We start from the raw sequence: 22,698 nt of genomic DNA, 5'->3' as shown, positions 1-22,698 counted from the left end.
GACCAGACACAAATCAGCCACTGCATCTAATACCTGATGGATAGTAGAGAAGGAGACAAGAAAAAAATCATGTACCTCTTGGATAGGTGAACCGTGAGCATTGCAGGGTTGGTTCAGCTGTGCTTTCAGTGCACAGTGAAAATAAATTAACCGGTTCTTCCTGCTGCAGACCAATGGGGATCAAGTCTTTAGGCAGATAAAAGCCGATTAAGGGCCACCCTGCTGTAAAGGGCATATTACTGAGAGGCAGGGAGATTTCTCAGCAGAGCATCACACTCTCACAGTGGTTTTTCCCACCTCCTGCCCACTGCAAACAGCAGCAGGTAACAGGCTTCCCTTGGGATCTGTCTGGGAGAGGATCCTGCTCCTGGGTTGATCGCCGTTCTCAGGATGTGCTTAAACAGTTTGCTCAAAAAAACCTCTGTGTTGGGGGGTGGGATTTTTGTACTTCTTTCCAGTTAGGGCTTCAGCCAAGGCAGCTGAGAGGGGCTCTGCTCTCACGGATGTGAGACGGGGGGCTCTCACCCTGGTGTGGCTGCACATGCTGGCAGGTGCCCTGGGTCCAGGCCGTGACCCGGATGCAGAGGGAAGCGGAGCTGCGACCAAGCCCTGAGCGTGCCCCTGTCAATGGCTGTGACTCCCCTGCAGTAAAACAGGAGGCTGTCAGGAGCTGTGCAAGCCTCATGCTCCCTGCCGGCCAGGAAAATGGGGGGGAGTGCTGTGTCTTGGTGGAGCCTCTTCTCGGGACAAGCCCTGAGCCATCTATGAGATGTGCAAAATGCAGAGCGCCCCAAGGGCACGCTGCCCTTCCCAGGGCGCTGCCTGCCTCCAGCAGGTCTGAAGATGTCCCTTAGCAGCTGGCACTGGGCTTGAGTCTCTAAAAGCTGATGTCCTTGGGGCCCCTCCCTGGTTTTCCTCCTATATCCAGAGAGCAAAGGAAAAGTGCAGTCCGGAGGCTGATTGATGCACCCAGCAGCCAGGGATCAGCGATCTGCAGGCTGGTTGTTTTGCTTACAGTGCCAAGAGGGCTAACCCAGGCCTCACAGGTGATGTATCAGCAGGACAACCAGTGACACAGTTGCTGCTCTTGTTTTTTTCTCATTCTTTTTAAATGTTGTTTCCCCCCTTGCTTCTCTCTGTTGGAGTTCTCATGTTTTAACGTATTTGAAGCACCTTCTCTCAGCCCCTCACTTCAGGTGCATTTCCCTACTCTTAATTTCTCTATCTCAGCTTTTTTTTTTAATATTTAGCAGCTTTGTGTTTCCTTTCTCTCCCCTACTTGGCCAGCTCTGTTCAGGCAATGGCTAAAAACCCAAATATATATATCCAACAGTAAGTGTGAATTGGACAAATTTGCAGATCCATTGTTTTCCCGGCAGAAGAAGATTAGGTTTCCTGTGCTGTTAAATGGCTGTATTGGCTTCAGCTCATTCTGTTTTCTTCATTTTTCAAGCGCCTACCCCCTAAAGAACAGATTTTCCTTGGAACCTTGGCTGGGATGGCCATGTTGTGTAATGGAGACCATCGTCTAGCTGTAAACAACATCATTTATTTAGTTAGACAGGCCTTGCGGCAGTGTTACTAGGGGCCAAAAGCTGGTTTTCACCCTGAGAGTAGTGATGACAGCAGCTTGCCGAGGGGCTTGTCCTGGGAGCCCCGGAGGAAGGTGGAGACATGCACCGCTCACCCTATCCAGCTACTCGCATTTGGGGCCGTGCCAAAGGTTTTGGTGGGTCAGTCTTTCTTTTCTGTGTTCCTGGCTCAGCTGAGACTGCTCCTTTGAGGATATCACTTTGGACGGGTGTCCCACAGCTGGCATCTTCACAGCTTCCCTTGCCTCCGGCTGCAGCACAGTTATGAATATCCATTGATCTACAACTTTACATGTGCATCCCTGTGAAGGAGACAGGTTTCTGCTGGTCTCTGCGCAAGTTGAGTGAGCTTCTCTGTGTCTGCTAGGAATGGTGTCACCTTTAGCTGAAGTTTTGTAGCTCAGGCTGGAGAAGATGGATCGCTTGTTCTGGTGTCGTTTTTATTCTACACAGGCTTGCTTTACTTCTGGTTGTAATTACAGCAGTGTTGCCATGTTTAGCCCAGTTGTTGCCATGATAAGCCCAGTGCTCTCTCTAATTCTCCTTGACTTCATATTGGAAATTTTCAGAGGCAAAAAGCATGCAGCTCTTATGGCTTATTGTTGCCAGATATTGCTTAACTGGACTAAAACATAGTGGTGAAACAGGACTACACAGCTGCAGAATGTCTCCTCGCTTCAGAGCCTGTAGGCCCAAGGAAGCCCATACATATCAAAATGACCACATTTTTACATTTTGTCGTGGGTTTGGCAATTCCAGCTGTTCCCTGTAGCGACTCCGCAGCGCACGGGGGTGGCAGCTGCCTTGCCAGGATTGCTGTGATTGCTGCCTGGGCCGCTTACTGATGGCAGCTCTGGTTGCAGCTGCCCTTGGGGTGGGAGCAACACAGCAGTGTACCATCACTCAACACTGCGGAGAGCTAAACCTTTGCTGGGGGCTGAGTGTTGATCCAAGATAATGATTGCAGATAATGAGCCTGTGTGCACTGCAGTGCCCAATGCTCCTTTGCAACAAGTGCTCAGAATTGCCTATTCAGCTTCCTGAGCATCATCGCTGCCGTCAGCAGTAGCCAGAGTTGCTACCACATCAGATGTTGCAGAGACAAGGTAAAGACATGGTCCTTGAGAAGAACCACCACATGATTTTTCTCTCTAGCTACTTTTTTAACAAATACTTTCCCACTATGATCCATTCAATTACGAGCATTCAGTTCTTGGGCTGACTTTTCCAGGCTCAGCTCTTTGTGCTCTGCGTGCTGGAATTTTGGTTGTTTCACTCCATCTGCTAGGAGGGTTTTCTGGAGTGCATCATGTGTTTTGGCTGAGGTGGCTCATCCTTCCGGCTTTAACGGAAAGGCTGAGCCACTGCAGGTCTTCTGTTAAAATACCTTCCACCCTTTGCATGACCATGGTTGTGTTTTGTCTTCTCTTCAGTCACTGATTTATCTGACATTTGGGATTTATAGCCCAGCACACCCACTTCAGAAATTGTTTGTAGCTGATGTCAAGAGCCTTGCCTCATACTGTAGATTTTAAGGAGCTGTATTCTCTTTACAGGCTCCAGGTTTGATACAAGCAGTCCAAATATCTACTTCGGGGTGGTCTTGCTAGTCTAATGAGTTAAAGGAGCAAGGTTTGCTTTCTTTAAACTTTCTGGTGAGCAGAATCATTTAATAGCTTTGTTGATTAAAAGGAGAATTAAATAAGTTGGAATACCCAAGTGTCAGGAATATTCTGACTTCCCCAAAGCTTTATCTAGCTGATGAACTTTCTTTCATGTGCAACTCAGCATTTTTGGTACATAAGAGAAATTCCTGACAAAAACACTTAAAAAGTGGGAAATTATGCTTGCAGTGAGTATATTTCAGAACAGCAAAGGAAGGAAGATTTTTTTTTTAAGGATCTCTGGAAAAAGACCTCCTGTGTACACTGTAGCTCTTTAAAACTGTCCACGGAGTCCTAGCTCGTCCTAAAAAATCACTTTGAGACCCTAAAAAGAAATGTGAATTATGCACCTACATCCTCTAAATGCTGGGTTGTATACACATATATTAATACTAATAAAGCAGAAGTTAAACGGGAGGGATCTCTTTCCCACAAGCTGTAGGTATCAATGGCTTCACTTCTGCTGTTCATCACAGCAAGTGCTCTGGGAGAAGTGAGCGGAGAAAATTACCTGTGATGAAAAATTGTCCTTTAAGAAAGCTGAATGTGGGTTCCCATCGCGAACTGGCTGAGCAGGTCTCAGTTGCTGAAATGCTGTGCCTCGGCCATAACAGCATCGGCAGGATTTATGCTCTCTGCTGTGAGCAAGCCCTGGTGCCTGGTGGTTTGTCTTTATGTGGGGCCACGGCTCGAAGCTGTGCAGCGCTTGGGAACGGCGCTCTCGCCAAGTGCTGCGGTGCTCCCCCAGGAGCAGGCAGTGGTGCCAGGGCACATGTGCACGTGCTGCCTTTAATAGCAATGAGTGCAGCATGTTTTCAAAGTCACTTATCGGCTTGTTTTCTTTACTACTTTTAGTAACTTGTAAAATGCTTATGGCCAATTATTTGAACAAACAATGTCATGGAGGATAATCTCAGAATTGGCAGTGCTATTGGCTAAACACAAACATCTCATAAAAGAAATGCTTTGGAAAAGTTTTCTGCAAGTGGGAGGTGGAAAGGGCATCCACCTTCCCTCCAGACTGCCTCTGCCACGCTCTAGACACTGAACTGCTTCAAAAACTGACTTCTTCCAGCACATGAATGGGGCCAGAGATCTCGGATACTGTACTCCAATGGGTCTTGGCTGGATGGCCCTTGTGTTCACTGCTGTGCTGCTGTGAAGTGGAAAAGCAGGGCTTTTTCCAGGCCTGCTCAGTGCTTCCATGTGAAATTGTGGGTCCAGGAGGGAAAGTGAAAAACTGACCAAGGTCTTCCCTTTAAAAATACTAGTAGTTTTCACTCCTGGCTGAAACACTGGATTTGCAGACACCCACCATTGGAACTGATCACATTTCAGAGGTACATGAGAGAGCTTTAAGACCCAGCATGCCAAGTCAAGAGCCATGGATGCTGGGGGCAAGCAGGACTCCCTGCCTCGGCCATCAATTTTCAACTTGTCACTGCTCACAACTGCTTTCCTCTCTAAGACCCCAAAAAGGGATGAAAGCAGCCTTCTCTGCAGAAGAGCTCTGGGACTGGGGAAGGACGAAGTAGATAATCCAATCTGACTTGCAAGACTGAGCAATTAATCCCTAAAGAAACCCTTAAACAAACAGATGCAGGAAGGAGGAATGCATATAAAAGTTTATAGAGTGCTCGGGAAACCCAGCTGCAGGCAGGATGATTTCGGTGCGTGTGTGAGAAAGGCCTGTCATTCAGTACGATGCAAATGCACCATCCGGCAAGATAGAAATCATTGCTTCCCCAGCAGTGCGTGGGTGCTTGGTCCCCAGCTCCTGCCGCCAGCCCTGGAACCAGGGAGTCAGGGCATCCTGCTGTAAATCAGCATGAAAGGGGTCAGAGCCATACTGACTTAGGTTGGGTTATGCATCCTGGGGAGCACATTTATGAGAGATTTTTCTTCCCCTCTTGCTTTCTCCAAAAGGAACAAATCAAGTCCATGAATACTGTCTGCATCTGAATCCCACATTGCTTTGAGGATTTGGCAGGCTGGAAGGTTCAACCTCAAGGGCTGGCTCTGACAGTCTACTGGCGTGGCTGGATGCGCTGCCTGTTCGGAATATTCCATCCCTGAGAGCAGGGATTTTCCCTGCAAAAACCAAGACCTAGGACTTGGGGTGCATGAATCTGGTTTTGGTTTTGTTTTGTTCTGTTTTTCTTTTTTAAGCTGCACAATTGATCAGAAGTTGCTATGTGAATTTTGTGTGTGTGTGGTTTTGTGTGGGTGCATTTTTTGGTTTCATGTTTTTTGGTTTTTTTTTTGTTTTGTTTTGTTTTTTAAACACTTCTGGTGACCTCTTTTGGTGCATGGGCTTGAGGAAAGAAAGGTGAACCTGAGTGCTGCATGTGAACATGCAGCAAAATTCCTTGCTTCTCTTGAATTGTGATTTCGTTTTTTTCTTGGTATAAAAGACATGCATAAAATCCTTCCCCAGGAAGCACTAACTCCTTATCATTTAAACATTAAACAAGTCTTTTTGTATTGAAAACTCCCAGCTTTTGTAACTTTGCAGCCAGATAAACAGTAAAAAGGCCAGAGAATCTGCCCCTGTGCTACGCTGTGTGCTGGGCTTCAATGCAGCAGATCCATGTGCTGGATTTACCAGCCCGGCTGCAGAAGCTGGACAAACATGTCCTGCGAGCTCAGGGGGTGTTAGCTCAGCTGCAGTACTACATGGCACAAGGTTGGCTTGTGCATGGACAGCTTGGGCATCCATATCGGCCGTACCTTATATGTTATAGCCATCTGTGTGCAGGTAACGCTCAGCAGTGGGAGGAAGAAAGAAAGAAAGAAAGAGTGGAAGCAAATAGAAGGGGGAGGGGGTTTGTACATTGGCTAAATGGAGCTTTGAAGTGAGAACTTGGGCTCAGATAAGGAATCTGATGCATCGAGCACTGGTGGGGTGGGGTGGGGCAAGAATGGGAGCAGGATTTGGCAAAGAGCAGCCTGAGGTATCACCCCCCATTGCACCAGGTGCATCAGGCCCATCTCTCATCTGCTAAGGGTTATGAATCCAGCACAAAGTTTCAAACAGTTTTAGAGGTAGAACAGAATAATCATAGTCAGTATCTGTGTGGATTAAAAGTGCATCTGGAAAGGAAAAAGTTATATTTAAATCTAAACAATTTGTGTGTGTTATTTTTGTAAAATAAACATTCTCATGCACTTGAGTTTTTCCCCTGCTTACAAAGTACGCTGGATGTTTGATGAAGGATGTAGCAAGATCTTTCACCGGTCGTTTGTGTGCAAAGCAGCTACCACTAAGAATTCCTGGCTGAGGGTGTCCTTTCACATATTGTTAGTAAAATATTGAATGAATATGAGTCAGAGTGAGTGCTGATGTCTCAGGTCACTCACCTGAGAGCCAGCAGTCCTCTGCTCCCAAAGCAGGGTATGTACAGGTGGGATTGGTGGCAAAAGGCACATTTGTTCCCCTTTGCAGTAGGACACATGACCCCTGCACTTGCACATCCCACGTGCTCCTACTGACCTGCTTTGTAGATGTTTTGTGTGAAGAAAGGACAGAGTTCTTGCAGCTTGTCTCTAGAAGGTGCCTTGTCTGTTTAATGCCTCCTGAACAAAACAAGAAGTCTCCTGGTAGTGGTTGTAGTATGGGGGAACTGAGTGCAAACCTTCGTCTTAAAGGTTTTTGGTTGAGTCTTGACTTTTTTAGCCCCTAAACTATTATGGATGTTACTGCTTCCTTTACAAATTCTCTGTATTTTTTGTTGAGTAACACAAGCTTTAGTGTTTCCAGGGTTTCTCCCTTCCTCTTCTGCCTTTTCCATGATAACCTCAAATGAAGGGAGGAATGAGTGGGAAAAGGAAGAGGAAGGGATGCCCCAAAAATGAACTAAGCATTTACGGAATGGGTGAGTTGGTACATTGGGGAGGTCCATATGGCTCTTGAGAAAACAAGGGTGTGCTGGCATCTATGTTGTCTAACTCTGGCTGTGACACGCAGTGCTTGAGCCTTTGGGACAGATGAGGTCTCCCAACCTGTGCAGTGATTTGGTATTAGCCTCCCTCTCAAGATACATGTGATGTTTGGGTCTGCTTCTGTTTTATCTGCTCTCAACATGGCATTTCATTGAGCTGTTTCAGCTTGCTTTCCCTTCCAGTGCTTGCCCCAAGCACAGGCACTGTGCATGCTTGCAGCCTGACAGTCCTGACCACTGAATGCTTTGTCATTGTGTCTGTGAAGCAGTAAATCAGCTGCACTGTGATAAATAAAATGCTACATGGGAGTCCCCTTCTTTAAATAACACAGTGTCCTTTTGTACAGAAATTGCCAAGAGCTGGACTCTTAATATGAGGTAGATAAAGCCAAAATCTGCCAAGGACTCCTATCCCCACCTTGAGAAGTAGGGCTCTCCTCCGGGGGATGTATATGAGTTTGCTGATTAACTTTTCCATCACTCTCTGCAGCTCTCTCTGGGTCAAAGACACCACTGGACAGAAAGGTGAGTTTGTTCTCCACAGACTGCTCAGTTCTTGGTTCCTCTGAAGATGCTAGTAAAAGGCTATTTTCCCTGTTTCATCTCCCTTCTGGGTCCCTTTGGTTATGCAGAGCTGGTTATAGAACCTGCAATGCCTGTTGCCTCTGGTGTGCTGCACAGTCCCAGACCAAGGGCAGGCACTGGGGTTTTCCTCAAGATGCCATGGCTGGATACCCCTCACTGCAAGGCTGTGCTGGTGTTCAAAGAATGGGATGAGCTTGGGTCCAGCCCAGGCTGGTGATGGACACCCAGCCAGCAGCACCTGGCTGCGGCAAAGGGACATTCACTGGCAGGGACTTCTGTGGTTGCTTTCCATCTGGCATGTGCAGCCTTGCCTGGGGAGCACAGCACGCATGTCCCCAGCAGATAGGCTGCTGCTGCAGAGGAGATCGTGCTCAGGGTATCAGTGCAAAATGTTTAAGGCTGAGGGATGCTGACTTCGCTCCAGTGCTTATTCTCCAGCAGCCCCCTTGGAGCTCTTTGCAGGGAGAGGAGGCTGGGACCAGGAGGAGCATGTGATGCAAGGAAGAAGCAGATGTAAAAACACAGTTTTGCGTGAATGGGAAGCTGGCGTGAGCACACAGTCTTGCCAGTCTGCTCGCTTTGGTCATGTGCTACCCCAGTGCCGTCTCAGAGCCAAGCCTGCTCCCTGCCACGTGGACTTGCCCTGCTGCCCTCCTCCGAGCAGTGTGCAAGTCTTTGTAAGGACTTGGGCAGTGGCTTTCCCGTCCTACTAATTGGGAGACAGAATTAGCCCCCTTGCACAGGCAGTGCTGTGTGAATGCAGTGATGCTCCTCCACTTTCTGTCTCTGTGTGTTCACGTTATGGTCAGCTCTGCCAGAACTAACAGCCTATTCCACTCTCAAATGTGTTAGCAAGTGCTGGGACTCCAAAGAGTGCATGGGAACCCCCCTACACTCTAGAGATGCGTGAATCCTTGCATGGAAGCTCACATGTGTTGCATATACACCCTTGGGGAGCAGAAGGGGGTTGCATGTGGATGTATGCTCCTGGCCCAAGAGCTGCCGTAGAAACTCGCAGAGATATTTGTGTGAATTTCCTTTTTCTTTCTTTCTTTTTTTTTTTTTTTTTGGTTGTCTTGTTCCTCTCTCCTGATTTACTGCATGTGTTCACGTGGCCTTGGAAAGGGGCTTCTCAAGCTGTTTTGCTTCCAAAAGGAAAAGAAGCTGGCAGGCGTTCATATTTCAGTTCTCGAGTTATGTAGGTTAAAGTCTCCCAGTGGGAAAACGGAAGATATGAGAGAGCAGATTGCTGGTGGTGATACTCACTAGAAGGAAAATGGAAAAAAGGAGCACGTAATTCTAGAGCTACATCCAGGCAAATATGAGGTTTGAGAGGTATGTTTTCTATCTGCTGTTAGAGCATAATTTCCATTTATTTGATTTGATTTGTGAAAAAATGTCTCATTGTGTCTTAAGTAATAGCAGGAATGACTAGTTTAGAAGCCGATTCTAAGCCACCAGTTGTTCGTGTGTAGAGGGGGGAGCGTGTCTGTCAATGAAACCGTGTTGTCAGAATGTAGCTAAAATGAATTATGGTGTGGTCCCTCTACTAGGTCTAAGTCAGATTTGTAATGTTTTATGACTAGTTCTGAGATTTCAGCTTCTGTATGTTAAAGTGAGGGATTCAGGACGTAAGAGTTAAGGGTGAAATGGGGCTCTAGACCCCCTCCTGAATCATTGTTGTCCCCATACAAAAAGCTTTCCTCTGGTTTAAGACCTGTTTGATTACAGAACGTGGGCTTGTGGTCCAGTATTTGGGACTTTAAATGCCATCACTCTGCAGAAAAATGCATTAATAGTCTCCGATTGAATTTTCAATAGGAGAATTATTGTTGAGACAACATAAATAAAATTAATCTTTTGTCAGCATATTCAAAGTAGCATATTGCATATTTTTCATTGAACAAATGGTTAGCTATGGTATACTAGATTGTTAATACAGAAAAAATAGGTTTGAAATGATCAGTTGCCTTCTGTTAAATGACAGATCATTACCCAGCTCCGTTGCCTTGTCTTGGTCAAAATTTCTGTGGTTTTTAGGGCCCCTTGAGAATTCTTAAATGCCTGGTTGGTTCCATAAGGATTTAAATAGGAATTGCCTCTTTCTATTATGTAAAAGAAAATATTTGGGTGTGATATTTTCTTTATTGACTATAAAGTCTTAAAGTTTGAAAAATGCCCTGCTTAGAGTGCAGACAGAAGCTGTTGGACTGGAACAAAGACAGACCTGTTAATTAACTCTCCTATTTTAGCTGTTTTGTAGCTACATTTTCCCCTACTGAAACCCAGTCCTGATCTTTCTAAATGAATGGCAAATACCACTGTTAAATCCAATGCCTGCAAGGACTGAGTACCTGACTCTGCCTATTGCTTGTAACTGCACTGAAAATATTTCTTCTGATTAAAAACCATCATGAGGGCAGGAGATGCAGATTTGCTTTGACAAGGACTCTGACAGTAAATGGCATTTTGCAAAGACTCTTCAGTGTCTTTGTATCCAGCCCTGAGAATAAAAAAAAAAAAAAAAAGTCAAAGCTTGCTTTCCTAATAGCCTGGTTAAAAGGCTGCTTTCATGCCTGTGAAGTCCCAGGAGATGCTCAGGTGTGAAATACCTGATCCCCACTGGTAAGTGCTGCCTTTCTACAGTATTTTAGCTGTGCAGAGTGCTGGAAACAGATTAAGAAAGCTAAGAAAAGGATCACGAGGAATTTCTGTGCTGCCTTTGGTCACAGAAGTTTCCTAAGTACCTCCAGCTCCTGAGTCAATAATCTTTCTGCTCTGCTGGCCACAGAAAGCACCATCTGTAATCACAGATAAAACCCAGCTGCTTGCTTCTCTGCCAGGCTAATTAAAAAGTGTGGTGACCTCCCTAGGGCTGTCAGTGGGATGGAGGAAAGGAGTCCAGCAGGGTTACATGGTACTTCAGCACTCAGCTTACTGACATAATTTTCTAAGGTTTTTATTTTATTGTGACTGATTCCAGTGCTAAGATGGCTGCAGAGTGCATGCCTAACACGCGGTTTCTGATCTGCAGGTGAGCAATGTGATAGAAAAGTGCTGCTAGCACATGAATTTCCTGCAGAACCTCCTTTTCCACCAGCACCAACATGCAGAGCAACTACTCCCTGGTCGTCACCACCAGAGAAACTCTCCAAGTCCTCTATACAGCACTGACAAACTCATCAGCTGCATTGCGCTCCTCCGCTCCCTGCCCACTTGCCTCTTCAGATTATCAGTTTTCACTAATTCCTGCACTTTTCTCTGTGGTTTTTGTTCTGGGGTTGGTTGGCAACAGTGTGGTGGTTGTGGTGCTTTGTCGCCACAGTGGCCCCAAAACAGTTGCTAATATCTACATTTTCAACCTGGCCATGGCAGATCTGCTGTGCCTTGCCACCCTTCCCTTCTGGGCTACCTACTACGCACAGGGGTATAACTGGTTCTTCGGGTCTCTCATGTGCAAAATCTCCAGTTCTGTCCTGTGCTTGAACATGTTTGCGAGTATATTTTTCATTACATGCATGAGCATGGACCGGTACCATGCTATTGTCTATCCTATTCGCTCTCAAAGAAGAACTCCACAACAAGCTTATTTTATAGCATTGCTTGTGTGGGGCCTTGCCTGTTTGTCCTCCCTCCCAACTTTTTATTTCCGTGACACTCACTACATTGAAAGTTTGGGGGTCAATGCTTGCATTATGGCCTTTCCTCATGAAAATTATGAAAAATGGTCTGTGGCAACAGCCTTCCTGAAAAATGCACTCGGCTTCTTCATCCCCTTGACAGTGATCACCACGTGCTACATCTGGATCAGGAAGCACTTGCTCAAAGCACAGGAGTTTGGGAAAACCAAGCAGAAGAGGGACAAAGTCCTAAAGCTGGTGGCTGCTGTTGTTGTGGCCTTCTTAATTTCCTGGCTCCCATTCCACATTTTAACATTTTTGGATGCGTTGGCTCATATGAACATCATTAACAACTGTGACGTGACAGAGAGCATCGACACAGCGCTGCCATTTGGGATCTGCATGGCATTCACCAACAGCTGCATCAACCCTTTGCTGTACTGCTTTATTGGGAACCAGTTCCAGGAGAAGCTCCATCGCTTGTTTAAGCGACGAGTTTATCAGTTCAACAGCCATCAGGAGAGCTCTTCTTTGAGGAAAGGGAGCTGCCTCAGAGATGCCGAGACCCCCATGGGCAGGGAAGAGGGGCCTGAGTCCTTGCTGTAGGCACTGGAGCATCATGTGGGGTGATGTCAGTAGAGCTGGCTGTGCCTGCAGTGGTGATGCTCCTCTCTCACGTTCCCTTCATTTTGTGCCCATTCATTCACCAGCTGTTTAAAGGAGAATCTGTTTTTCTCATACATGGGGATTTATTCTTCCTTCCCTTCTGCAATGAGCACGCAATGAGTTTTACATAGAAGGAAGACTCTGGCAAAAAATATATTGATGGCATTTTAAATACCAGCTTGTGTGTGGCTGAGATCAGGCGAGTGTTAAGTGTAACACAAAAAGACAAAATATACCAAAGGACCATTGCACAAAAACTACAGTTGTGTAGGTGCTGAGTATTATATCCTAAGCTGATTTTCTAAAAGAGATTCTCACTAGAGAATGTGTAAATAAATCAGTGCAGGCACTTCTGTACCTATCTGTAAGAAAATATTTTGACCCTTATTTTATATATATATATAATTTTTGTTAAATACATGGCTAGAGATGTCATGTGTAAAACGCATCAAATATACCTCCTGCTTGCTCAGGCCTGGTGTCCTGAGAACAGGTGGAGACACAGTTCTGCAAACTGCTGGAGGCAGGAGAGCGTTTCTGAGGGAAAGTACAACCACATGCAGGCTTTTATACCTTTCTCATAGCAGGTAACAGGTTCGCAGGCCAGATGGTCCTTTGTTTTGATTCAGTGTGGTCACTTTTGACAGTAATGTCGCAGGAACCGAACATGCTATGTCCCACTGCTGTGTGGGCATGCTGAGCTCCATGCACTGCCCAGCAGCCTTCGGGAAAGGACTTGTCGATTGTCTAGACTTTTCCCATTTAAATGTCAATTATTACTGTAATTTTGGGGTACTGTGTACAGAAAACCTAAATGACTCCATCTTGATACCCAGAAGCAAAACCGTGGTGTGACTCCTAAGACTTACCCACATCTCAGTAGGGGAGTCTACTCATTTGTAAATAAAAAAAAGAGGGAAAAAAAGAAATACATGGCAAATACTGATTCTACTTTGAGGTTGATTTTGCAGATTATTTGAAATTTTCTTTTGACGGAGAGATACCGGTCCTTTTGGACCCTTCAGAAAGGATCATGTTTGATAGGCTCAGTCTAAAAGAGGAATCTGTGAGCACCTTGCTTAATTGCCAGCAGGTTGTCCCCAGGCTGGGTAACCCAGGGTGACTGAAAGATTGTTAGCTTCAGGGAATCCTCTCTGACAAGTTACCCTTGAGGCTTGCATTAGCAGTTTTGGGGCCATGGGTCAGAAATTATACCTGCTGGTTGGGTAACCAGGAGTCTGGCCTCCCTGGAAGTCCCAATACTGGCTGGTGCCTGGAAGCCATGGGAACCTGGTGCAGGAGCTGTCCTTCACTTCTAGGGAGGGGGAAAGTTTCATCAGTGGCGCCTGTGAAAATGGGATTATGCAAGAAATGTGCCAGCCTCAGAGTGACGTGAGATGAAAAGTTTATGCCAAACTTGGCAAAACAGGGGCTTGACCACAAATAACCCCTTCTCCCTGTCCTGGTCTGATGTTCTATAGTGGGGTATGTAGCTGGAGAGATGCTTGTCCCAGAAAGTGGAAGAGCTGCTAATGCGTCTCCCCTGGAATGTTTTTGTTGAAAATGTTCCGAGGAGCTAATACTGTCTGGGGCGTGGGATATTTCTGGAAGGACAAACTGTTAATTGCTTAGCAATGAGCACAACAATGCAGTCATGCTACAGCAAAACAAATCATCATAATAAGAAAATTACCAGGTGTTCGGAGTGGCTGGCTCAGAGGAGTAATAAGGAGTAATAAGAGGCTTTTTACCTTTGTTGCAATACAGGTCAATAATGAACAAAGCTGTGCCATTAAGTGGCATCTTTGTACTCTCAAAACAAAAGCTAAACTACAGCATCTGGCCCCAGCGGTACCGGTGCTTCTGCTGTACCCATCCTGGGCGTAAGCAGGCTGCACGTTTCTATGCATCAGTTTGGACCGGCTCAAAAAGAACAGTTTTTAACAAGTATGCCTTCTGCCCGGTGCGCAGACCTGTGCGGGCAGAGAAATACTACAGGAGTCTGAGATCCAGCTCCAGTTGCATTTATACCTGTGAGAGGCCAGAGAATATGAGGACAAAGCTTTCCCAGGGAGAGAGCAGCGATGCAGCATCTCCCACTGCTACAGCTGCAGGGCAGGGATTAATGACTGCCTGCTGGGGCTGAGGCAGCTGCACTCTCCTAGAAACAGGGAAACAAAAAAAAGAGTATTAAATGGGAGGCAAAACTAAGAGGGGAGGAAAATTCCTTCTTTCAAAATGCAGTTTCAAAAGAAGTCTATCCTGAAGGTCATATTCTGCAAGAGTGACAAACCAAGTGACCCCATGAGCTCGGCAGTGTGACATTTCTGTTTGCCAGATCTGCCTTTTACCTCTAATAGGTCAAGAATCTGAGTACTGTGGTTAAACAAACATCAAAAAAACTCTGTCTGGAGAAGAACCTGAGATGGAAGTGGAAGAGGTGCTGTATCAAGGGTTTTGTTTTATTTTTAGAGCAAATTGAATAATGTTGGGCTCTATGAATTTCTTCCATCATGCTCAAGTTTCTCATGGGATTTTTCAGGGATTTTTAATGGAAAATGTGGGGGAGTTTCACAGTTTCAATGTGTTGTGTTCATCTTTTTTCAGGATTTTCCACAATAGAATGCAGACAAAAAATTAAGTAGGTATTTTCCCTTGCAAATTTTGAAGCTACTTTTTTCCTTCCAGGAGAACATTTTGCTGATATTTGCTAACAGTTCTAATAGTTGTGCAGTGCTACAGCCTGTCTCTGTCAGACCCGAAGTCTCCCTCCCACCCTGATCCTTGGTAAACCCTGTATTCCCTTAGGCGCCCCTAGAAAATGCAGACAGCCTGTCCAAGGCAGGAGCCCTGCAGAGTGCGCAAGCCTGGGAGCCCCTCTCAGGCCAGCCTTGCCGTCCCACAGCCCCTGCGCCGGCCCTGAGGTTGTGCCCTAGGGCGAGTCACGCAGTTTTGGCAGGGTCTGTGTGGTTGCTCAGTGTCTTGCTCACTCTGCAAGTACGGTGAGATGAATTTATGAGCAAGAGCTGGATTTTGGCTGGGGCTGCGCCCACTCTACCCTGCCATGGCGCAGTCAGAGTCAGCGGAGAGGAAAGCCTGCTGTGGAAGGGGTGCATTGTGGTCTACCAGGTGGAAATGCTGATGGGTTTGGCGTCAAAGCTGAGAGTGGTAGCAGGGTTTCTCTGGAGAGGGAAAAGTCCTGGAGCACTTCGGTGACTGTCAATGGGTCTTTCCCCAAAGAGGGATGGAAGGGATGGTTTCCTACAGGGGTTGGTCAGTCTCTGTCATATTTGCACAGCAAATCTTGTTTGCAGCTTCCTTTTCTAGCTGTAGTTGATTACTTTCAGCTTAAAAATTGCAGAAAGAGCGTCAGCCCAAGCTGAGTATCCTGTGTGTGTCTCTGAACTGACTTCAGTATATGAAGCAGAAAGAGTCACTGGCATTTATTAGCATGAGCTAGTGCTGGGTGGTGAGTTAAATGTTTTGTTTATGTAAGATATACATAAGAAATGTTTGGTACAGCATGTTCTCTGTGAGAAGTCAACAGAGCCTGAGCCTGTGCTGGCAACCACTCAGCACACTTGTCCCATTCCTCAGGCTAGGTTTTGGGCAGGAATATAATCTTGCCACCCTGAAGCCGACTGCCACAACTTGGCTGCCCTTCACAACACACCCCCTTGTCCTGGCTGAAGGGTGAGGGGGTGCCAGGGAGCAAGTGAACTGCTCACATTTACACATGACAATGAGGACTCCTGCATACTGTATTTGAGTGGTCCTGGCAGGAACACAGGAAACGTGAAGGGTGGGGATTGAGGTGGTCTGGCAGCCTTTCCTCCATGCTGGCAGACTTGATGCTCTTGTCTCAAATCACCTTCCCTTGGAGGAAGATGACTGCTGTTGTTAGGAAGGGTTGCTCCATTCAGCAAAGTCCTGGGATGTGCCTTCCTCATGTCTACCTGCTGTGGGATCCAGCTGGGTGTAACAGAGAGGGGCTTGTTGCTCTGGCCCACGGGCTCTGCCGGGAAGGGTTTATGAGTCTCCTATGGCTTTGCCTTACCAGATACCTGCCTACAGAGGGAGCCCAGGGCTGCTGTCTTCAACATCAGGTATGATCTGGTCTGGGTACAGTGGTCAGCAACCGCCTTGCTGCTTGGCAGAGCACCCAGTGAGGCACCTGGTTGAGAGCCAAGGCTCTCTCCTGTTCGCTAGGTTTCATTACAGTCAAAAGAGGAAGAGAAAACCCAACCCCAGAGTAAAAATTGAGATTTGTTTATGGAAACAGCAGGTTTGTGTGTGTGTATGTGTTCAAAGGGAAGTAATGTCTAACTCTGTGGGATACGCAGCTGCCAGCAGCAAGCCTGTGTGCATTCATCTCACCTAACGAGGTGTTTGCAGACCTTCTCCCGCATCTGCAATCTCCACTTTGCAGTATTGCGGTGCCCTCAGCTTCGCCGCTACTGGGAAGCAGGGCTGTGGGATGCTGGGCCTGGGTTTCAGTAGGGGCACACCCACTGCCGTGGACAATAAGGATGGGAACCAGGGGGGGCTTATTCCTCTTCTGCATGGGAAGCCCAGAGGCACCTCCCTACAGCACTCCTGTCCTTGACAACCTATAGGATATCCATTTCTCCATCCATGCCTCCCTCTCTCCCTCTCTGTGCTCAGATTGAAATCCTGCCGCTTCAAATATCAGCCCTTAAATCTGTCAAGGACCATAGATGGCAGTGTAACGCCTTCAGCTTCCAAACCCAGCTTTTTCAGCTTTGCCACTGGGAGAGATATGGGGCGAGAAGCCAGCAGGTGACTGCACAGGCCTGGCTGAAATATTTCTGGACCTTGGTCTTGGAGTGGAGAGCCCTGGGAGAGGGAGCAAGCCAGCCTCTCTCATTGCCTCTTTCAAGTGTTTACTTTCCACTTCCTCTTCAGCTGAGACAGGATCTGAATTTGACACTATAAGCTCCAGATAGAGCTCTGTTAGTCCCCAAAACATTTCACAGGGAGAAAGCAGAGTAATATGGAAGTGGATAAGGGTCACAACATTAATTTCCCTCCATGAGACACATCTGAACTTATCCCCTCTCCCCCACTAGCAACTAGTAGCTCTTCAGTTTAAGCACACATAAGTTTGCAAAGCCCTGCTCCACGACTGTAAGACAAGTGGTTATGGGAATCCAGGATCCAGTGTGAGTTTTGGCTTTAAGAACTGTAAATTTAAGTATTTTATTGTTTTTACAGCAAATAAGAACAACAACAATACCCAACCCAATGAACCACAACAGTGCAAATGCAACTTATCCAGCACAACTGCCAAGTCAACATGACAGACAGCTAAAATGAAACAGAGGACAAGGCTGTCTCTGGAAATCGGACCCACCTTGTGACAAATGTAAGAAGCCTTTCCAACAGGAATGAAAATGGTATAATCATTAAAGGCATTTAGACAGAGATTTATTGGGTATATAACATAAAATTACTATTGAACGATGTGTGGGAGAGCTTGCAGAGACTTAATGCAATGAAATGGAAAGCCGTCACATTAATATAATATATCCATAAGGAAGCAGAACCAGCACGTTAATGTTGCTGTTTAAACTTTGGTTTAACAGTGTCTTCTGTATTCCCTAGGGATGCCTCAGAAATTGTGCTCTGAAGCTATCTGCCCATGCATAATGCAGCTTATTCATGGTGGTAGAAGTACACGTGTGTAAATGTGTTTGCTGTGCTGGAAGCATGGCACTGAACTCTGAAATAATTTGCCTGTGCCCTAAACTTGCCCCTTTGTGCTTTGCTGCAAGATGGCATGTGGGCATCTGGCATGTGAGCCCTAAGGCTGGGGAGCTGCCAGGCACAACCATCCCTGCCCCAGGTGCTCGGGGGTACCCTGCTAGCCAGGGTGCAGTGCCATATGCAATGCACAGCCTCCTGCAAAAAGCATAGCAAAGCATCTGCATTAAGTGTTAGGACAGCATCCAAACATGCAGCTCTTTCGCAATGACAGGAAAGTGAAAATCATGAATACAGCATGTGCTAGGCATGCAGTCGTGCCATGACAGAGTAGAAAAAATGTAGCCACTACCACTGTCTCTGGAGAAAATGAAGCGCTTCATCTGTAGTCTTGAAATCTGTTGGTTCCCAAAATCTTTGATGAGATGGTGTTTATGTGGCATGCAACTTTCTAAGGTCTTCACTTGGAGGGTTTAGCCCCAGTCGGCAACTAAGCACCACAGAGCCACTCACTCACTTCTCCTCAGTGAGATGGGGAGAATCAGGAGAGTAAAAGTGAGAAAACTCGGGGGTTGAGATAAAGGCAGTTTAATAAGTAAAGCATAAGCCGTGCACACAAGCAAAGCAAAACAAGGAATTCATTTACTCCTTCGTGGCAGGCAGGTGCTCAGCCATCCCCAGGGAAGCAGGGCTCCACCACGCGTAACGGTGACTTGGGAAGGGAAACGCCATCACTCCCAATGTCCCCCCTTCCTCCTTCTTCCCCCAGCTCTATATGCTGAGATCGATGCCATATGGTGTGGGACATCCCTTGGGCCGGTTGGAGTCAGCTGTCCCAGCCCTGCACCCTCCCAGCTTTTTGTGCACCCGGCAGAGCATGGGAAGCTGAAAAAGTCCTTGACTAGTGTAAGCGCTTCCTAGCAACAACTAAAATATCTCATTATCAACACCGTTTTCAGCACAAATCTAAAATGTAGCCCCAAGCTACAAGCTACTATGAAGAAAATTAACTCTATCCCAGCAGAAACCAGGACACAGGGGAACTTGGTAGGTTTTCTTTGCAGATGCTGAGCAGTATTACTCTGTATTGTTTGATTTGCTCTGGTAAGTACTTTAAGGAGTCTTACACATAATGAAATATATCTCATGATCCTCATGATACTAGCATCTTACCCTGCAAAACACCTTCACTGACCACAGTGAAGCTTCTTCCAAAGTAAGGACTGTGCAATTTGGCTCTCTATACTAATCTCTACTATCTTGAACTCCAGGGTTTTAAAGCATCATGAATCCCTTTTTATCATAAAGTGCTGGATGGCCTTGTTTTACTGTGTTAACAGTCTCCTTTTAGATAAGTACAGTGTGCAGGGTTTGTTCTTCAAAGTGCTTGTGCTTCTTTGGGGGAGGATTTCTCCCTGTGCAATTCAGTATGCAGTAAACATGTTTGACAAAAGTCTACATAAGAATGTACTTTCAGACCTAGATAGACTTTGTAATGTAATCAACATGTTTAATAATAAAAAGATCTGGGTTTCTTTCAAATTTGTGGTAATAGACTGCTGCAGTTCAGAACATGTGGGCTTTTATTAGGAAAATTATGTAACCCAAGGGAGATATTTTCAAGGACAAGTCTAGGAAAAAAGACTTCAGAGTATGATGCTAAATGTGCTACATTAACTGGGGAGATCCCCATGCACATCACTGGCTCTCAGCCTGCTATCTGGCAGTCTTTCATCTGATTTTACTTTAATCTGCATCCCCTGCAGGAATGCAGAGAGTTCTTTCTTTCATCCACTGCAACACCCAAAAAAGAAATTACACAAAAGAGTCATGAATGTTTATTCCTTCAGCGCTAAGTCCAGCACGGATATGAACCACAAGGCAACTAGCTGCTTTCCTAGTTACTAGCTTGTTTTCTGCTGAGATGTGATACTTTGCAAGTAACTCTCTCTAGGATGAGGTGGAAACACAAGCAGGTAATGAAAACAGATAGGAAAGTTCTTAATGTTGGGCTACCCTGTAGCTAATTCAGCTGCAAGAGCACCCGGAGCAGACCTCATGCTGAAGGCAGGAGCAGATTTTATCTGTACCCAAGCTGGGTGGGAAATCATGTTTTTGCTGATTGCTAAGACAGCTCTTGGATTAAGCAAGACTCTTTTAAGGCATACCATTGAAAAAAAAATCTACCATTTGAAAAAATGTCAGAGGTTCATGTGGAACGAACAGGGTGGGTTCAGCGTGAGGGTCTGTTGAAAGCCTCTGAATAATCACTGAGGAATGTTCCCAGGTTTTCCTTGGGTCGAAGAGCAGGTGCAGTGCTGAGGACTTGTTCTTGTGCGTTGGGACACTGGTAACACATAGCTCAGTGAATCAAGCTAGATGTGGTTGGAGACACATGAAGAATTGAGAGGTTGTTCCCAGAGCTCCCTCCTACTGTGGATCCTGCCATAAATCTTTGCTGTGTACACACCATCACTGGGGCCTGTCCTATAATTTTTGTCACAGTATTACTGCAGGTATGCACGTTAGACCAGCTGAAAATAGAACAATAAATTCAGTAACATTTAACATCCTCTCTGAACAGATCATAATATAGTAGTGTAATGCTGGCAGTTAACATCTACAGCTGTCACACAGCGCATTTCCTTTGCCCTTGCTCCCTCCAAGCTCTTTATAGACCTAATATTTAATGAGAACACATAGAGGAAATCTGTCTTCTGCTTCATTCCCCCTGTCTTTATTCTTCTCCCTGTCACTGGTTCAAAAAAAAATACTCCAAAGAAGCAGTGGAGCTAAGTCAGAGGTAGAGCAGCACAGCAGGGCAAAGGGATAGCTATGTGTTCTCCTTCATGTGGTGACTAAAAGAAGTCACTAACCACTTTCCTCTTCACGGGGGTGTCCATATGACTCCCCAGAGAAGCAGGCTGTTGTAGATCACCCTTGTGCTGGCTCTTCCTTTAGTGGCGCTGCAGGCTCCAGTCTTTGTTCTCTGCCTGGCATGAAGCATTTACCTGCTCTGTAAACAAGTTCACCCCATTTCTACTGATGGAGGAGGTTGCTGTTCAGCCACACCATGGCAAAATATGCTTTATTTCCTCATATAATTTCACATAACAGCACATACTGCTCTAAAGGCTGAACATGCAGGCATTTGTTTGTCACAAAGCTTATCGTGCAGAAGCACAGTGATTTTGCAATAAAGTGATTGTGCTTTCTGTGGTTGGGAAATACTGAAAGGCAAATTAAGATCCCCTGTCCTGAAGCCATTTGCCAGAGTACTCTCTTGCTGTAGGCAATCCCTCATTTCCTCATTAGCCTCTTCAAGAAAGCTGAATGCTCCAATTAAACTATTACATGCTGCTCTCTGTGTCAGAAACCTCAGTACCTTTAGATTTTTTTTTACCACCCATGAAAGTCTCTTAAATGCTCCATGATTCATCCCAGTTTTCTGCTTTTGCAGCCCCCTTGGCAGTAAAAGGACATACTACTGGAGTGCATGAGCTTCATTCGAAGGGGGAGGTGAGGCTCTGAATGCTTTTTTTGGATCTCACCTGGGAAAAACCAAGCAGAGTAGAGAAGAGTAACTATTCTGTCTTCACATCCTCTTCCCTTCTGTATGCTCTTGTATCTATGAGTCGGATGAGGGGACATTGTGGGTGGGGGTTTTTTTTCAGGAAAAAAATACTATGTGTTCCTCCTTGGAGGTTGCTGTGTGGATAAGACATTGCTCAAGGCTCAGGATGCAAGCCAAGTTACAGATATTCATTTCTGTATTCTGCGTTACAGTGAATGCATTCCAGTTAGGAAACAATGAGCTGTTTTGCAATATTAATCTTAAAACCCTGCCGAACAAAGTCCTGTAGATTGTTTAACTTTTTATTTTTACTTTTGATTAAATCCTTAGGTGGTGTAATGACATAGCAGATCTCTGAAAGAAGAAACAGGCCACCTAGTGTCAAGTTATAGGCTACTGCAGAAAACAGTGTGCTTGGAAGGTATGAAGATGTATCTTTAGTGTAATAATACTACTATTTGTGGGTTAAAAAAAAACCCAGAAAGTGAGAGATTGAAAATCAGATTGCAATTGGCCGTACTTAAAAAAGTTCAGTATGTCATTTTATGGGTGGGTCTGCTGCATATCATAAAAAAGAGTGAGATTTGGCAGTCTTTAAGTTACTGAAAGTTCTGTGTAGCACTTAGAAGACAACCAGTTCCGCTCTGTTTGGTAACTATCCTGACCTATTTGTGAAAACCCCACCGAGTACTATCAAAGCTGACTGAGAGATGAAGGGTAATTTAACAACTGTTCATGAAAGGTAAGTGATGGTGCCAGACCGGCTGCTAGGGCACTACAGAAATTCCCTGTGGGCTGCTCTCATCTGTGAGCAGAGGTACCACCGGCACGGCAGGACCTCTGGCTTCCTTTATATTCAGTGGTGAAAAAGGTGCCCCAGCAGTTTGTTCACATCTTATAAGTCTGAATTGCCTGCTGGCATTGCTCCTCTTCCTGCATTGACTTCTAAGGGAGTTTAGAGCTACTGCTGTGTTTGCACAAGGAAATTGGACTTCCGGCTGGCTGTGCTTAATCTCACTTGGATGACTAAGGAAGATGATGCAAATAGCTCCCCAAGGCATGTATCAAGCATCTCTGTTAAATATTGGTCTTGCATGTTTTAGATGTTGAGCCAGGCTTCCAGTGATACCCTTGCTTTCAAAGGGAATCTGTTGTATAGCGAGTGCAGAGTAATCTGGATAAATACAACCACTGCAGGAAAATGCCTGTATCCACCTGGAATGAGTCTGTCTATATAACATGAAACAATTTCCCTGGGAGAATTAAAAACACTTTTCCATGTTCCCTTCTGAGCCATGGTGTTGTACAAAAAGTTGGCTGAAACAATTACAA

The 22,698-nt window shown here is 45.8% G+C and overlaps 1 protein-coding gene across 1 annotated transcript; it reads left to right on the top strand.

Annotated features, from left to right (window-relative positions):
• The first annotated feature begins 8,717 nt into the window (after nucleotides 1-8,717).
• On the top strand, nucleotides 8,718-13,063 carry AGTR2 (angiotensin II receptor type 2). The gene is made up of 2 exons (XM_009510225.2): nucleotides 8,718-9,117; nucleotides 10,817-13,063. Exon 2 carries the CDS (start codon nucleotides 10,890-10,892, stop codon nucleotides 12,006-12,008), a length of 1,119 nt encoding a protein of 372 aa, XP_009508520.1. The 5' UTR covers nucleotides 8,718-9,117; nucleotides 10,817-10,889; the 3' UTR covers nucleotides 12,009-13,063.
• Nucleotides 13,064-22,698: the final 9,635 nt, after the last annotated feature.

This window comes from Phalacrocorax carbo, chromosome 11, assembly GCF_963921805.1.
Source record: "Phalacrocorax carbo chromosome 11, bPhaCar2.1, whole genome shotgun sequence".
Lineage (NCBI taxonomy): Eukaryota > Metazoa > Chordata > Aves > Suliformes > Phalacrocoracidae > Phalacrocorax > Phalacrocorax carbo.
Note: the sequence above shows the minus strand (reverse complement) of the source record. Positions and strands in the feature narration are given on the sequence as shown.

Bases quoted from the DNA above. Each gene is read 5' to 3' on its own strand.
- AGTR2 (XM_009510225.2), top strand. From the start codon at position 10,890: ATGCAGAGCAACTACTCCCTGGTCGTCACCACCAGAGAAACTCTCCAA.